This window comes from Takifugu flavidus, chromosome 7 (assembly GCF_003711565.1).
Source record: "Takifugu flavidus isolate HTHZ2018 chromosome 7, ASM371156v2, whole genome shotgun sequence".
In the NCBI taxonomy this organism is placed as follows: domain Eukaryota; kingdom Metazoa; phylum Chordata; class Actinopteri; order Tetraodontiformes; family Tetraodontidae; genus Takifugu; species Takifugu flavidus.
The window spans coordinates 12,854,186-12,871,447 of NC_079526.1; the positions used below are offsets into that span (position 1 = coordinate 12,854,186).

General features: G+C 45.2%; 1 protein-coding gene across 2 annotated transcripts in view; it reads left to right on the forward strand.

Annotated features, from left to right (window-relative positions):
- The first annotated feature begins 750 nt into the window (after positions 1 to 750).
- pde4ba (phosphodiesterase 4B, cAMP-specific a) overlaps positions 751 to 17,262 on the forward strand; it is an 80,901-nt gene continuing 64,389 nt past the window's right edge. Inside the window, exons 1-2 of one of the 2 annotated variants that reach the window (XM_057037356.1) lie at positions 751 to 843; positions 6,735 to 6,973. In XM_057037356.1, coding sequence (XP_056893336.1) covers positions 802 to 843; positions 6,735 to 6,973 — 281 coding nt within the window. In that variant the 5' untranslated portion in view covers positions 751 to 801. Of the gene's footprint in view, positions 844 to 6,734; positions 6,974 to 9,967; positions 10,826 to 17,262 lie in introns of those variants that run through there. The other variant, XM_057037357.1, reaches the window with a different exon arrangement.

Below are 17,262 nucleotides of genomic sequence, written 5' to 3' on the forward strand. Positions count from 1 at the left end.
AAAGCCATTTGATATTGAATTGAGACGGCAGCGTTAGAAAGGTCAAGTAGACAAAACCCCCCTGACAGCTAGAAATAGAAAAAATAGTTGGCAGATGAAAAGCAAATTGAACTTTAATGACACTAATGGATGGAACAGAATACAGAGTGTGGCGATAATTACGGTGAAAGAGAAAGAAAATGACGCAGCCCTCAGACGTAGGCGTTATTGTTGTAGAATGTGTGATGTTGACACGTGGCTGGGACCACACCTGGGTTTAGGAACCACGCTCGGGCAAAAGTGCATGAATTATTCAAACGGCGTGGGTGTCATATCAGCTCCGAACAGAAAAGATTATTGTGCGCAGCCATTTTGGGCCCAGCTGGAGGACCTGGAGGGTAGTCCGATAGCATCTCGGAGCTCTATGCCTCTGGGAAGTTGATTTTTCCCGGAAATAGTCTTGGGGGCAAAAAACTTTAATAAATGAACCTAACAGATCAAGAAAGATCCAATTATTATGTAACCAATGTGATACGCTTTGAGTCACGCATCATGAACGAGGAAAAAATGCTGAACAGAGAGAAATAATGTGCGTGTGTGCCAATTACAACACTATTGTAGCCAACATATTTATATACTGTATGTACCACAGAAAGAATCAGCCTGGAGCCAAAATGAAAAGGAAACAATGTCTTCTGTGTCATTTCCCTAAATGGGTTTTTTTCAATGGTCTCAGAGGCAGATTTAATTGTATTTTTGTGCTCTGCAGGGGTGGATGTGTGTATTGGTCGTGATTGGACAGAGTGGGAGAAGAAGAAAAAAATGAGGAAGAGCAGGAGCGTTCTCACCGTGTCCCCAAACAATGTAAGTGGTGCCGCTCCGTTTCCGCATCTCTCCAGATATAAGACTCACTTCCTGGGTGCAGGAGGGGAAACCTTGTTATTGTGCTCGGGCATCGGACCAAAGCGAGACTCCACTGGTGATTTTCATTGTTTTGGACACCTGCAAATAAAATCTGATCAAATTTACCCGATAAAAGCCGACAGCTCAGCACTTTAGCTCAAAATAACACAAACGTTCAGGTAACGCGCCAGTGATGTGTCTCGCCATCGCAGGTCTGTTGCGTTGAATTTTTCATTAACTAAAAGTGACCTTCTGTACAGTTCTGGATTTATTGAAAAACTCTCATTTACACTATTCACATTGTCAAAAACGCATCTTGAGATGTTCTTCATGTTTTGTAGAGATTTAATAATAGCTGCATCACAACGGGGCCGTGGAAGGGGAAGATATTTATTTAGCCTTCATACAGGCTCCCTGGAGAATTAAGTCTCTCTCTTGTTTTCCTCTCATCTTTTACACAAAGGAGGATAAATACAGTCATAATCATTACGACTGTGCAGGTGCATCTGTGAGCTTATGTAATTAAAATCACTTCTGCACATGTAGCTGAGGGCATTTTGTCAAGGTTCAGCTCGACTTTTGTTAATTAAAAATGTGACGTTGGAAAACTTTGTCAGCCTGATTATTGGGGAAGACAGATGTATGTTTTGGTTTTAATTTAATTACGAGAAATTCATTAGAAATATGTACTTAAAATGGAATATTTGCCACAATTGGTGACTGAAGGCTACAGATGGAGGTGAACTCGCTGCACTTCATCTCTGCAGCGTAATTGATGCAGAGTTGAGGGAGACGGGCTGAGGTCAGGTGTGTGTGACTTTTATTTGCAATCCAAAGGCAGGAACGGACCGCTCACTCCGGTGGCTGTGGGTGTTTTAGTCCCACCGCTCAAAGTGTGGGTGTGAATTCATCATTCTGTCTCTTTCGGCTTATCTTTGAACACCGTCTACTTCATCTGAATAACTTTTTTCACTTGCTGTGTATTTTGGTTTTATGGGACATTATCGTGTTTTAATGGTGACTTCTGGTGTTCCCACAAAGTTCTTCTTGTGGTGGGAGCTCCAGGTTCTGAAGATGAGAAGAAGGCTGATGCGGCTGGAGGTGTGTGTCAGTGTTGGGTGGCTCTGGGAGAATTGCTGAGGATCTTATTTAAATCTGAGTTTTGGCTCCTCCCGAGTGTGCAGGTGTCTCCGTAGCGACGGCGGTTTAAGAGAAATTGGATCCCGTTACTCTCTCTTGGATCTGTTGGCCTGTGGTTTGCTGCAGAGTGGACAGATTAGAACCTTTCTGTGGTCCACAGCCCTAATGACCCATGCACGTCCCTTTGGTCTAATCACCTCTGTGCAGATGTGCTGTGAGCGAGCGTCCCTAAATGCCCCATTAGTGTCTAACCTTACATGTTTTTGCACGTGTGAGTGTGAGGGTGAGGGTCTCCGGTACAGACAGAACATGCAGAAATGCAGCTGTTATAGACATTTGGCCAGTCTTGCATGTGTTAATGTAACATGTACAGATATTTTAGGCTGGCAGGAAAATGCCACCTCGGCAGATGTTACCGTAATTAAGTTCGCCCACACCCTGCACAGTATTCATCCCAGGTTATTGCTTTCATTTAACCTCATCATGGCCTCAGACTGCTGGAGAACATGTGAACCCCGACGTCGAAGGAAACGGCTCTCCATCACCAGCTGCTGTGCTCCCCCCAAACTGGGCACATCTTTAGACTCGCGGGTCAACGTGGACCCAAATCTTCCTCACAGTTTATGTGTCTGAGGGAGTTTTGAGCCTTTCTTCTGATGCTGGATTAAACACATCCCATCTGCATCACTTCAGTTTGGCTGCTTCTCCTTTGTTTTGCTGTTTATTGCGAGCCTGTTGAATGCTGGTTCAGGCCGGTGAAGGATCTGCTTCCTTTGCTTCCTCTGAACTCGCTGCAGGTCTTTTCCATCTGTCCTGACATCTGTCTCCTCTTCCCTCCGCTGTCTTTTTCGGTTGGAACACCTTTGCTCTCTTTGCTCTGGTAATCTGCTCAGGAGGGAGTGGTGCTCTGCAGAGATCCACACGTGTGTGTCGGTATGAAATGGGAACTCTGGCATTTCATCAGCCATGTCTGTCAGCATGGTTCTGAAATCGAACCATTTCCCTTCCCGATATGCCCCTTTAACGTGCCATTGGAGATGACAATGAAAGAAAGTAGTTATAGATAGTAAATCACCTGTGTTATTAATACCCTCTCAGCCTCTGAAAACATTTAATCAGCTTTTAAAAGTAATTATTATTGATTTATCCCTGTATGTTACTGTTGGTCGACTACTGAAATTGAATAAATAAGCCCGTCTTAGCCTTTTATAAAAAAAAAACCAAAACCCTAAATTGTGATGAATGTTTGCTTGTGCATGGACGATCGCACTGAAGGAAGCAATCAGTGTTGTTCACATGATGCGTGTGCAGATGCACGTGATGCTGAAGCCGTCTTCAGCTCTGAACGTGTCTCTTTTCATACGGTGCCAATCGGTCTCCTTCAGCTGCTCACAGCACCCTCGCACACCTGCACGTCTCCCTCAGCAACTGCGCTCCCCCCCCCGCCCCGAAGGTCCACCCTCCTGTTGCCCTGCCGCAGCATTTTTCTCCTGGGCTACTGTTAGTTTCTCACTCACGTGGTCAGTTCTGCTCTTTGCCAGCAGCTCTTTCAGCTCCCCTCTTTAGGCTTCCTCCTCCTCCTCCTCCTCCTCAGTAACTGGTGAGAATCAGGTGCTGTTTTCTAACATTATCTCTTCATTTCCTCCCTATTGATTTGTTGCCTTGGTGTCAAAATGGCCCCAGTGTCGAGGGAGGAGGTTGGTAGTCAAGGGTGACAAATGGAAATAATGTCTGGGAATAATTGTCACGGCCGCAAGCAGAAATACTGCTGTTAATTAGAGCACTGTGAAAAGCAAATGCTTTGAAGTTGTGTGAACCTAGGAGAGGGCAACACTTAAGTATTTTGCTTTCCATTGTTCCTCAATTAAAAAAAGAAAGGAAACAACTAAATTTGTCCAGGTGTAAATCAGAAACACCGTAAACATTATCATATGTATTCTGCAGCTGGGGTTGAAAGACCTGCCTGCTTTGTGTGTGTGTGTGTGTGTGTGTGTGTGCGTGTATGTGTGTGTGTGTGTGTGTCCGTGCTTCAGGTGCTACCATGTCCTAGACGCGGATGTGCACAGGACTAATGAGGTGGTCACGGTGTCGGTGCTACAGGTGTTTTTTTCCCAGGAAGGCAGAAATTAGGGAGGCAGTGCTGTAAATGGGCTAATGGACCTCAGCACCTGAACACACACACATGCACGTGCACACACACTCAGACATGCATAACGTACATACGTATGTATACATACACACAATCATGAGCACTCGTTGTGGGAGGAATGTTATAAGCTAGAGCAGCAGTCTAAGCACAGAATGGGGATCAGACTTTCATTTAATTCAACTTTTTTTTCTCTTTTAACTTCAATAATAACTTTCAGTTCTACATCGTGTTTGAACAAGATGTGTTCATAACAAGAGAAGGACTAATTCAAGGACTACATGTTTCCCAGAGTCGAGGGTGCCGTCATGGTCAAACTAGTTCTTAGAATCTGAGAAAACGTGATGGAAAATCCAAGGAAAGTGCATCATTGTGTCTCAGGGACGATGTCGTACACAGTTCAGCCTATTTCACACAACTACTTACCTCTATATGTTACTTTGCAGCCTTGCTCGGGTGGGTGTGTGACACACCCGGTGCCGCACAAATCTAAACCTGAGAACTCAGAAACTGCAGCACGTCTGCAGAAGAGGAGGCCGGTGTGTTTCCAGGAAGCATCTGTGACCCTGCAGAACTCAGCCAGGCTGCAGCCAGATGGATAATTGGCTCTGCAGGTGTGAGGAACATTAAAGTACTGGATGGTTCTAACAGCACTGAGCCGTCCTCTCTGTTCCTGCTCGATTGTTACTGAGGCTCTTATCTGATCCGAGCTATGATTGCCTTTCTGGGTTGAGCTTCATGGCTGTTTTCGCTCTTGTCTGTCTGATCTGATACGTCTTCTTCCTCTCCCTCTACTGATCTCATGTTCCGATGGGGATGCTTTGCAGTCAAATATAGTTTCCATAGTAATTTTTGAGTGTGAGTAATTCATAACTGAAAGATGCTGTCTTGTATTTCTAGTCGTCCCCGCTGTGGTTGATGTTCTGTAAATAAAGATTTAAGCCGGATCTTGCCTAAGCAGGCTGATAAAGATGAGTGTGGGTTAATTTAGATGCTTTATTGAATTTGAGTCTGGAAAAAATCAATAAAGAGGCTGCTTTATTATCTGCTTCAGTGCTGCGGTATGAATGGGTGCTCAGTTACCTTAAAGCTCAGTTCACTCTCTCTGTACTTTTCTTCTTCAGTGTGAACTTCATGGACGCACTGGAGTTATTGAGGCTAAAACTAGCATGTCAGAGAGACTTTGATTTCACGTGTTTTTAAGTGAAGTATTATTTTCTGTTGCTGTGCATCATACTGATAGAATGCAAATACATCTTGGAGTTTTAAAAAAATAGTCATGAATAACAATGATGTTTCATAGGAGCACTGACATTTCATTCTTTATTTGTAGCAATTTGGAATGTTTAGTGTGTAGCTTGATCATCACCAACACAGATCTCTTCAGCATAAATCTTTGCTCACCAAGTGTAAATTGATGCACGCTTAATGAAACATACCCAGAAAAAACACAATTACGGTGCAGACTCGATACGGCTGACGAGTCACTTTCATTATCGTGGCGCATGGGCGGATGAACATCAGCAAAACAATAAGAACGACGCGCTCATCACGCAGCTATTATCTACAGAGCTTATTAAAGCGTGAGCTTTCAGATGTGAATGTAAATGATGAACAGAGACTAGAATGGTTGAACAGTAACCCGTAAAAAGACATCCAAGGAAAAAACAAAACATCCCCGAAGCTTCAAATGGCCCATTGATGCAGGAGAGTGTGGGAAACTTCACTTTAGTGTTTACAGATAAGTGTCAGGAACCATCTCACTGACATCCAGTAAAGAACAAATGGAGGTTGTTGTCCATGCGCTTCCTCCGCTATGACCTGGAACCCTGTATTAGAAAGGTCAGCACCCAGGTGGACTCCCAGCAGCAAACTCACAAGGTCTAGGTTTTTGTTTTTTTGAAATGGAACACTAACTTCCTCCAAAAGGGCAGCGGACTTACTAAAAACCTCTGTCGATGGTGTCAGGAGAGCTGGTGGGTGCAACCAGCAATGACCAAGTACCGGTAGTCATTTCAAAGACTGAGGCTCCTTAAAATGGAAGCATTGTCAGGAGAGGCAGGAAACATAACACATTTTCATATATGATAATGTGCGTTACCATGGCGCTGGCTACAGATGAAGTGAGTGTATGCAAAGCACTTGAAGAAATGCCGGCAGGTACTAAAAGCCACGCTGACCATAATTTCAAAAAATGCTGTGGATTAATTCTAAAGAATTTGCTCACACTGGGGAATGTCTCTGAATTCCACCAAGCTTTAGAAACTGTGATGAGCTGACGAGGTAACAGAAACTGTCAGCATTTATCAAGGCCCTGGTATTAGCGCATCAATTAGTGCAGAATAATAAACGCTGTAATTTAAGCGGTGCAGTCAGCTCTGGCCACGCATGGCACACGCTAACGAGATAAATTAAACCAGAAAATGAAGTGGAGGGAAAGTGTGAACGTGTTAGAGGAAGAAACTGAAGGGAAGCTAAAACCCTAGAATTTACACGGTTGCAGAGGCATGGACAACATTATTGTTTCATTTCGGATTGAGTCATTCCCAAATCTGTCTCTTCTCAGGACACCAGAGAGTCCGCTGACTGCTGCCTCAGTGAGTCTTTCACATCGCCGTCCTGCACGCTGGGAGTGGACCTGCGTCGCGGCAGGCGACGTTTATCAGGCAACCTGCAGCTACCCCCGCTGTCATGGCGTCAGGGTGAGAGGTCACGGACACCTGACAATGAGATCATTGCCAGGCCCACATCCTTGCCCTTTGGAGCCCCTCCCCGTATTGACATAACACCAGTTGATCCTGAATGGTGAGTCGGCATAAAAGCATGCATTTTTGTTGATTTGTTTCAAGCAAGAAATGTCTGGGTTTGATTCCAGTTTGGGGTTCTCGGTCTAGGGTCTTGGTGCCCTCTAGTGGATTGGAACTGTAATGACGCCCTGGTAATCTTTAATAGCAGATATGATAGACATGGACTGGAAAAGGATGTGTTATATTTTGTACTTCTTGTCAACACTATTTTACATTTTTGATATAGTGTACTTAATTTTAGAACAAATACAACCAGAGTATAGATCTTAAAGTAAGGGGAAATAGAAGTAAAAACTGAATAAACAGTAATTTGCAGAGCCTCTGGGCAGATGTAAGGAGAACCTGAAAATGCAGAGCGAAAACCCAAGAGGGTTATTTTATAAGCGTGGCAAAAAAGGGAAAAAGCAGGTTCTGCACTAAATTTGTTGTGGTTATAATTATCACCACTAGATGGCAGAATAAACACACTACAGCCTCCGCCTGATAACGCAGTAACAAATTAGGATGTATAATTTTTTTTAATCTGGATGATAATAGGAAGAAAATGAAAACCCAGAACTCGACGTTTTAATTATTGCTAATGTCTTAAGGACTTCAGTTTCTTCCTGAACAGCGTGTTTATTCATATTCTGCTGGGTAGTGAGGGTCTTCATAGAAGGTGAGATGTGAGTCAGTTGTCAGTTCCACTGTTGTCATAGCAGACGTGTTTCTGTGCTTCTCCCTCTGGCCGTCTCTCATGTTCTCTCACAAGCCATCACTCTGCATTTCCTTCAGGTATCACTCCTGGTAAGTATCAGGGTCAGCAGAACCTCACTGAAGGTCTCCAGGCTCGTTACCTTGTGAAACCTCTAGCAATGTGCGTGCGTGTGTTATGAGCACTATATTTCCAACATGGTAAATATCTGTCAAGAGAGTTTCCTCTTCCGTTCTCAGTGACCTTATTTTCTACTTGTGCTTCTTTAAAATACTTTCAGTATTGTTTGGATCTAGGAGGAGGAGACAGGATGTGTGTTTGGATAAATATAGGTTGCTTTCATGCCTCGGGTAGTTAAAGTAACCAATTAACCTCGTGTGCACGTGTTTCAGATAGGGCTTAAAATGAAAGGACTGGGTGAAACCTACATAGACACAGGAGACGGATACTCCTCACACAAAGGCCCTGGAACTTTCTTGCTCTGGGTTGGGGGGGCGTTGCTAATTACTGCACCACCGCTGGCAATGATAAGTTCTGCTGATGTAGACGGTGTTTTCCTGGCTCAGATCGCCTCATGGGTCCTGGGTGCAATTCTGCAAGGCTGGGGATACTGATACTGGCTCAGATAGTCCCCTATTAAAAGGTATAAATTCATTCTTTATACTTTTTTTTACATTAATTTGACGCTCTACATCATCCATATGTATCTATCCTAAAGCTGCATACTTTGATTATTCATTATTTCATAATTCTTATTGAGATTATTCCAAAGCCTCTCGTCAGCTGTCTCATCGGGTTTTCCCAGATACAGAATCTGTCATACCAACCATCTTGGCTGTCAGCGCATGTTGCGCAATCGTCTCCTGTTTGACGCTGACTTACTTTGGTCTCTGCGGCTCTGCTGATAACAGGATACCATCGGTGTATTTATGCAACAGGGAGTTCACATCTCCTGGGGACAAATCCTCAGCTTTTTCATTTTGTAGACTAGAAACATCGACAAGGTCACCTTCAAATTAAAACCGCTCTGTCCACCTTTCTCGGGCTGTTTTCTGATAAACCAAACGCAGCGGCGGAATTTTTAAGTTGTTGTCATTTGTGAATAAACATCATGTGATCCACATTCTCCCTCTGCTTTTACCTGCACCTGAGCGTTTCGGTGCTCTCAGCTCTCTCTGCCTCTGTCTGAGGGTCCAGGACTACATCAACTCTGCCTCTGTCCTGTTCAGCTCAACAGTGAATCATTTTCACCACCGAGTTAGATCTTTTCTTTTAACGCGTTCATCGGAACACCCAGAGAAAGGACCCGTGATGGAAGCGATGCGATGAGTCGCGGACGCTCTCGTCCTCCTTGATCTGTCCTCTGGAGTATTGCAGGAATCGTGCTGTTGGTGCGCCTCCGTCCTCTGTTATAAAGTGAGAGCATCACTGGCTCATGTTTTAGCCACCAACAGAATGGCCTCTATGATCCTATGATGCCTCATCATTTTTCAACTTCATCTCTCGGTGCCTCGGTATCTCCGAAACATTGCTGACTCACAACCAAATCCAATCCCTTTTCAGAGCACAGGAACAAAAGCTCACATTGAAGATGTTTGTCATGATGCTATTTTTAGATTTTTTCCTTTATCCTTACCTGAATCTCTGTCTCTGAAGGGTCCATCTGCTCTCCTGCTACCTGCTTTCAATCACTGAGTTGTTGCCTGATTATTACCTAATCCCCATCAAAATTCCCTCGATCATGCATTTGCCTGCCACGTGTTTGCAGCGGTTTCCGAGTACACCGCAACCCTGAGGAGAACACTGAGACCTCCTGGATTATTTCAGCGCCCGTGAATGAAAACAGAGGTGGTTGTTGATTGTTTTTTTCCTCCTGCTCGTGGCGTGACTGACTGTTGTTTGCATTCCATCTATGTGACCTGGCATGGCTTCATAGTTGGGATTTGTGAAGCCAAAAAGCTACAGGTCCTTCCTTGAAGCTGGTGACCTTTTGTGCACGTTTGTGCACGTGAATTTTTCTGAACACCTCTTCTTGTGAAACATTAATTTTTTGGTCTGCTCTCGGCCGCTGGCTCCATCACCAAGGGGCTCCACATCATCAGATGTATTAGCTCAAATCCTGGCCAGATGAAAAATAAATAATAATCTGACAACCTGTTACTGTGCCTGCACGCGTGTCGTCACAACAGCCAGCAGCCAATCCTCAGCAGGGGAGGTGTGGCTTTCGCTCGCTGCGTGCCTGCTCTCAGCTCTTTGTGTATATTCTGAATGAAACGGCAAGTGAAGAATTTGCCTTCCTGCATGCTGTGCCCTGCTGCGCTCCGCTCTCTGCACTGACTGCCCGTGCAAGTGAAGGGAACGCTCACCCGAGGCTCGGAAGGGCGAGAGTCACTCTGCGCTGCACCGGGAGTGCCTTTGGGAAAGGTGGGGGGGTTGTTTGCAGAGAGAGGAGGTCAGTGAAGCGGTGGTTAATGAAGGGGAAAGCAAGGCAGGAGAGCAGTTTTCTGCCCCTGAATCTTTCATTACAGAGCTCCTCCAGCATCAGCCTACTTCACTAGACTAAGACAAAGAGTTGAGGTGGCATCGTCACTGAGAGAGGATCACATGGGCGACTGAATGAAAGCAGGACAATCCAAGAGCTCAGGTGGGAGAAGCAGTGTTGAGAAGAGAATTTGTCTCCAGGGAGGAGCTGTATGTGACCCCACCGTGGATCAAGCTCTTCTGAAGGAAAGAGTGGGGGAGAGGACCAGCACCGGTTGGATAATCTGTAAACCCAGGAAAACCGAGAAAAGGAAGGACAGGAAGTGCAGCGGCGGCGCGATCCGGAGATGTGCGTGAGCTGGCTGTTTCGCATCAGTGCAAAGTTTGTTACACCAGCTGTCTGATGTGACTGAGTTCGGACTAAAGTGGTGAAGAATCGAAGGCTGCAGGGATGTCGTCCAACGAGCTGAGCGTCGAGATGGACTCCTGCATCCGAACATTCAAGGAGCACATGCACCTGGAGCTGGAGCCTCCCAAAATCCCAGGTGTGGGAGGAGGGAAGCGCAACGCCACGTCACCCAAACTGTCTCCCCGAAGCTCCCCGCGACTGTTCCGCAAGCTGATGGTCAACAAGAGCATCCGACAGAGGCGCCGCTTTACGGTTGCTCACACCTGGTAAGACCTGTGAACAATAGGTCACTGGAAAAAAAACCCTGATATACTGGAATAAATGGAGTTGGGACTGGGTGGGATGCAGGCGGCTGGAGCCAAAGGCAGTGACGGAGGTTTAGATGAGGGCAGATAAGTTGCAGGAGAAGCAGCTGAAGAGACCAAAGGGATTTTACTGGGGGATGATCTGGTGGGGAATGGGGAGCGATGAAGGACATTTGGGGATGAAGGAAGGAAAAGGAAAAGGCATGTAAAAGAGAGGGGCAGATAACAAGCATGGTTATAATCCCCCAGCAATTTAAAAAAAGTGGAACAGAAACAGGGAATCTTTACCAAGTGAAGAAGGTTTAAAATGAAGGATGAGGCTGCAGTCTGGTGATTTGTCACTGGGTTAGAGTTATATAATGGGAAAAATCACTCCCCTTGTCCTCCATTTTGATGCTGTGTGTCTCTGGATGGTACCTGCCCTGTGTGTGTGTGTGTGTGTGTGTGTGTGTATGTGTGTGTTTATCAGTGCTCACTTTGGGTGCTTGCAGCATTTAAAGGCACTGTACCGTGTCAGGGGTCTTATCCAAGCTGGTGGTTTTTAACCTTTCTGGTTCACAATCCAGTGAACAAATGACATCACACAACACACCAGCCACGGTGTCATGACAAACACAGCGTGTGTGTTCTGTTAGATCCCCCCTGTTTTATTCATATTGATTCTGTTTCCTCCCAGAAGCTGCAAGTCTGACTTTTAAACGATCACAGGTTACTTTACATAGCTCACACCCGTCTCTCCCTCTATTTGCATCATTTTGCACCCCATCCCCCACCACCTCCCCAGGTCTACCTCCTCATTTTGCAGCAGTTAGGCACTGAAACGAGGGCTCGCTCAGTTATGCAATATATGGATTAAAGGATGGGGTAAAAGGGATTTGATCACAAAGGCTCAAGGTCATTCCTCTCAATCCTCGATATGGCCATAAAACAACGCAAATGCTTATAAAATATTACTGTGTAAAGACTGTATGGGATATAAGGACCCCCCCGGGTAATCTAAAAATAAATGCTCAAATGTCACTGAATGAAAAATTGATGTGATCAAAGGATCAACCCATTTTTTAAGCTTTTTTTTAATATATGAATAATGAAATAGAAACACATCAGTTATAATAAAGTTGACTCATCTGTTAGGAAAAAAAAGAGTTTCTTTTGTGAGGTCGGATCACACTGTTGTGGGAAAGCGAGGAAAAGAAAATAAATCCAGATAAGAATCTCTCCCTCTGCCTTGTCTCGAAATGTTTATGGAAACTGATAATCCTCGTGCACGTGTGTGACGTAAATGCGATGTCGGGGAGGTTGGATGGACATTTCTGAATGTAACAGCCGATTATTTTCTCGTTACCCTCTGTATGATTGGATTTTTCCAAAATGGAGAGGAATCGTGACTGTTCATCTCTCCTCTCACACAGCCTATTTCTGAATCGAGACGGCAGAATCGTGGGGGCTGGGAGGGTACCGAGGGTAATGCGAAGGGGGGTGGGGGTAGAGGGAAATTTGCTCAATTTAGAACCCATTAAAGATGTCAGTAGTGCCCTTTGCCTCGTGTGGTCCCATAAGTCTGCAGTATTGGGCTTCATCCGGGGACATGACAACACCCATTACAGCCATTATCTGCCAGACCGGCCAATTAACGGCCACGGTCATGATAAAGTGCCCTTGAGTGAGATGCTGAGGCCAATCTGCTCACTCACCATCATTTCCGTCAGTGCCAGGTCAAAATCTTCAAATGGAGGTGAAGAAACAGGAGGTGAAGGGACGACACGCCAGGAAAAGAGCCCAGAGGAGAAAAACACAGCAGTCATTTTCAGAGAGGAGGGGGTACAACAGTCAGTTGATGTCACCTGTCTCCCTGTTCCAGGGTTTAAATGGAACCAGCGCAAATGTGCGGTACACGTGTACATCCTGGTTGAAAATAAGAACACTTCAGAGGTCAGAAAAGTCCGGAGGGCTTCTAGAAGCTGTCTTCTCTTTAATTCTACTGATAAATGAGGGAAATGATGCTAGTCTCCTGAATTTGCCGCTACATTAATACTAACTGACAGTTTTCACTTGCAAATGCTACCAAATGTTTGAGGCCTTTGCAGGACACCGTTATTCTCTGCCCCAGCAGACAGTGGAGCACATCCTCTCATTCAATGGAGGTAATTGGAGTTAAACTCGCATGAGCGACGCGCCAGAGTGCGCTCTGTTGATGACTGTGTGCGACTGTGATTCTCCACACATGCTGCTGCTCTTCTTTGGGCTCTTCTCTCTGTAGTTCTGTGCAGCGCCACAGCTTCAAGGTACAGCAGGTTTTCCGCCCTGCTCTTTGTTGATTGATTTCTTTTTCCTTAAATGCATTGGTATCATTATATCAGCCCGGGTGGAGGACGAGCGGCCGGTGACCTTCTGACCGGCTGGCACTCACACAATGACCCTCCTGTTCGAGCTCCTCTGCTGCTGGTTTGTCTGGTGTGGCTTCACTGATTACATCCTCCCCGGGATCCAACCGTTGTCTTTCCTCTCATTTGCTTTCCCGTCTCTTCGTCATCCCGTCCATGCTCAGCCTTTCTATCTCTGGCACTCGATGTAAATGTTTGATGGCGAGCAAAACACAGCGCCGCCCCGGTTTTCCAAAAGAGAAGCTCAGTAAGGAGGGAGAGACAGAGATGTGGGGAAAAAAACGCCTCTCGGCACGTTGGGTCGCTACAACTGAATTATGCCGTTTAGATGACAGGTTAGCTGTGCCTTAAACAGGAACAGCCCATCCATCCATCCATCCAGCCATCCAGCCATCCATCCAGCCAGCCAGCCAGCCAGCCATCCATCCATCCATCCATCCAGCCAGCCAGCCATCCAGCCATCCGGGCCCCGCAGCTAGAGGGACAAACAGGATGAGGGAGGGTTCAGAGGCAATGCGATGGGCAAATTGATACAGTGGGACAGTTAAATCGAGAAAAAATAGAACAAAATGAAGCTAATTTAACCACAGTGGCCCCAAAACAAGGCAAGGTTGAACGACACACGGGGCTGTTTACTGTAGCTTAAATGTCAGCCTAAATATCTATCTCACCGCACCATTTCCTCCAGCACTCTGTTGGCTATTGATTTGTTTTATTCTCCGCTGTGACTCACCCGAAATTGAGTCTGTATGGACGTCAGAGAAGCTTTGACACGTTTCATTGTTAGTGCAGCAGCCAGTCCGCGCGTGCCAACTGCTCACTTGTGTGTTGGAGACAGACGCCAAGAGGGATCGGTCCATTACGGAGAAAATGGCTTTCACTGTCATGTAAAACGCATTTTATGGCTTTATAGGAACACTGGAAACGGCGTCTCGTATTGCCCGCCGTTCTAACATTTCGGATGTTCGGGCTTCTGTGTCCCACCCTGCATTAGGCATCTGTCAGCTGTCCAGCTAATTTCCACATCTGGTGCCAATACTGTCAACATTTGTGGGAGGGTTTATGTAAATGTATGTGTTTATGCCTGGATTTGAATGTGTTGGTATTCCCTGGTATCACTGGGATGGTGAGCGGGGAGGGGCCGTTGGGCAGTGTAGATAATGCTGGGCGTGAATACACTCATCATGCAGACAGCCAGCATGGAGATATGAGCACTTTAAAAATAGTTACTTTTAACATCTGGGAGGTTGCACTCTGTTTACTTAAAGTGTTATAATTACAGCTAACGGTTTAGTACCAATGTTAATTACACTCTGGAAAAAGCTGCTACTAATTAATAGATTAGGTCCAACCCTTTTTCATCACGCCTGGTGCAAGATAACTTTTGCAAGGTCAAGTTTGCAAACATTGGGGTTGCCACACTCTTCAAATCCCTCAATGTTTGTAACATAATGATTAAAACCTTAGTCACATCCTCCAACATGCCAACCACAAAGACAGGAGCCAAAAAGGTCCTAGTTCCGGAAGGCTGGAAATCAGGGTGTCACTTTGGTTTAAAATCTCATTACATTTACATCTCGATCCTTAAACTCTTGTGGTCAGATTCTTCAGATGAAGCTTTGATGAAACAAGTGCTTTCTTCTGTTTTGATTTTGACAGTATGTATCATTAGTTTGACATCAATAATTATGCCGGGGTCCATTAACTCAATATTTTATCATCACTCAGGATTATTGCTCACAGACGCTCGTCTGTAAATCAGTAAAAGCCTAAAATCAGTGATTTGACTGAGTTAAAGGTGATGAATATTCTCGGCTAAGGCAGTTGTTGGTAGACCTTTAAAGGGACGCTGTGATCTTGGTAGTACAGCTCAAACTGCCGGTGCTTTGGGAGGAAGCTACATTTGCACCGTGTGGTTAACACATATTTTCACTTCATCCTCCACACATCCAGCAAAGGAAAAGGTGAAAAGAAATGGTCTATAAAGCATTAAATTCAAACTATTCGCTCCCTGTAACCTCCCTGTTACCTGGAACCTTTATGGTTGCACCTTTCCTGTTCTACTCCATCTGAAATTGGTGAGATGTTTCTGCCTCTGCTCCTCCTCCTCCTCCTCCTCTTTCTCTCACACTGTTCCTATCTGACTCCCCTGCCTCCGTCTACAAACCCAGCCAAGCAGAAATGTGGCTGTTATGGATGGGTGAAGGGGTGTCATCGCTCAGGGGCTGCAGTTGTGAGCGCATGGCTTTGTGCACATGTTGCTATGTGATTATCTGCAGCAGGACCAGGAGTGAAATGATTAGAAAATATGTAATTGACATAGGGACACAGTTGAAGCTTGGCGGCCTTTTCTTTCCTCCAGTTCTGCTCAGAATTCTGTCATCGGAAGGTTTCCTAGAATATAAATTTTAATCTGTTTTTCAGGGGAATTTTAGATTTCCCAGATTAAAGAGAAGTTGTGTTGGGACATTTTAGAGTTTCCAAATATTTTAACTCTCCAAGACATCAATGCTGTAATGTTCAGGACATAATTGGATATATTTAACGCATAATATTGACATCACCTTCAGCTTCTGGTTCACTGACTCCTACACGTTAAAAACACGGGTGAGAAACGCCTGTGAATCGGGTTTTGTGTCCCTTGGCTCCAGGCAATTATCGTTTGGGTGTCTGGCAACATGTGGCCTTTTAGTGCTAACATTCAGAACGCATTTGAGAACTCATCTGTCTTCATTATATTTCGCTCTCATCCTCTTTCCTCCTGCACCTCCTCCTTTCTGTCTGGGTCCTCTGCAGCCACCCCATCATGCAACCTAACCTCAATGACCATGTTCCATTTATAGCAGCATGATGGATTCAGCATAAGCCTCCATGTTTGACTTCATTTGTTGACATGCATTTCAAAACAAACTTGCATAATCCGACAACCTTTAGGTATTTTCACTAAGCCAACGTCAAAGATTTTATACTTGAGAGTGAGGTAGTAGAAATTCAGCAGGCTTTAGTATTTGAGGCTGCACAAGATTATTTCCCCTGCACGTGGAAACATGATGGATTGAGGGGAAACGGGAGCAGCAGCAGCAGCAAGTGTGGCACAAAGTAATTAGGGCCCCATTTGAGTCCAGAGGTGCGAGGCTGAATTCATGTGGTGCCGCTCAGAGCCGCTGCAAATCCGTGTTACAGAGCTAACATGTAGCTAATCCTGAGGACCACAGCTGCCTCATTAACGCGTTACTCATCACAGTCTTGTAAGTCATTACAGCCAGCTTCTGCCTCTGTGTGACTCGACTGAGTGTGAAGCACCAGCTGTAGATTCTTTTCAGCTGATTCAGAAGAGCACCAGCCACAGATATTAACAAGATGCAGCGTTGACATGATTCGGAGTAGGGAGGAACGTGCGCTACATTCCATCCCTGTCTATTATTCCTCATGTTTCTCCAAGAAAGAAGCTCTAAATGTTCTCCACTTGATTGCCGATTGTTTGTCACACAGACTGAAATGAACTGTGGCAGCTTTATTTCCGCTGGAAACAATGTGCAGCAAGGCTGAAGGGAGGAAGAGCCCCACTCGGCTACCTCTCCTCCTACAGTAACTCCTCATTTGTCTAAACTGAGCCCAAATTAGGAAGAGGAGCAGTATGTGTTGCTGTATCTTAAAGTGTTCCATTAAAAACATGTTAACAGAGAACCTGTCAATCAGAAATGTAGGAAAGCAGAAGGTTCACCACGAGACCACGTAGTAAATGGTACTTTATGTTCCTGGTGCTCCAGTTCCCCCTGCAGCCCAAAAATAGCATTAGTTTGACTGGATGGTGTGTGTGAGTGGAATGATGTGTACGCATCCAGGGATGGACCTTTGACCTGTCCAGGGTATGTTCCCACCCACTGACTGCTGGGATAGCCTCCAACAAATATCAACGAGAAAATGGGTGATCTCTAAATTCCCGTTGTCCCATGACTAAAAGGCAAACAGCTGGAGAAGAAATATCAATGTCTTCTGAAGTCTTTGAAAGAA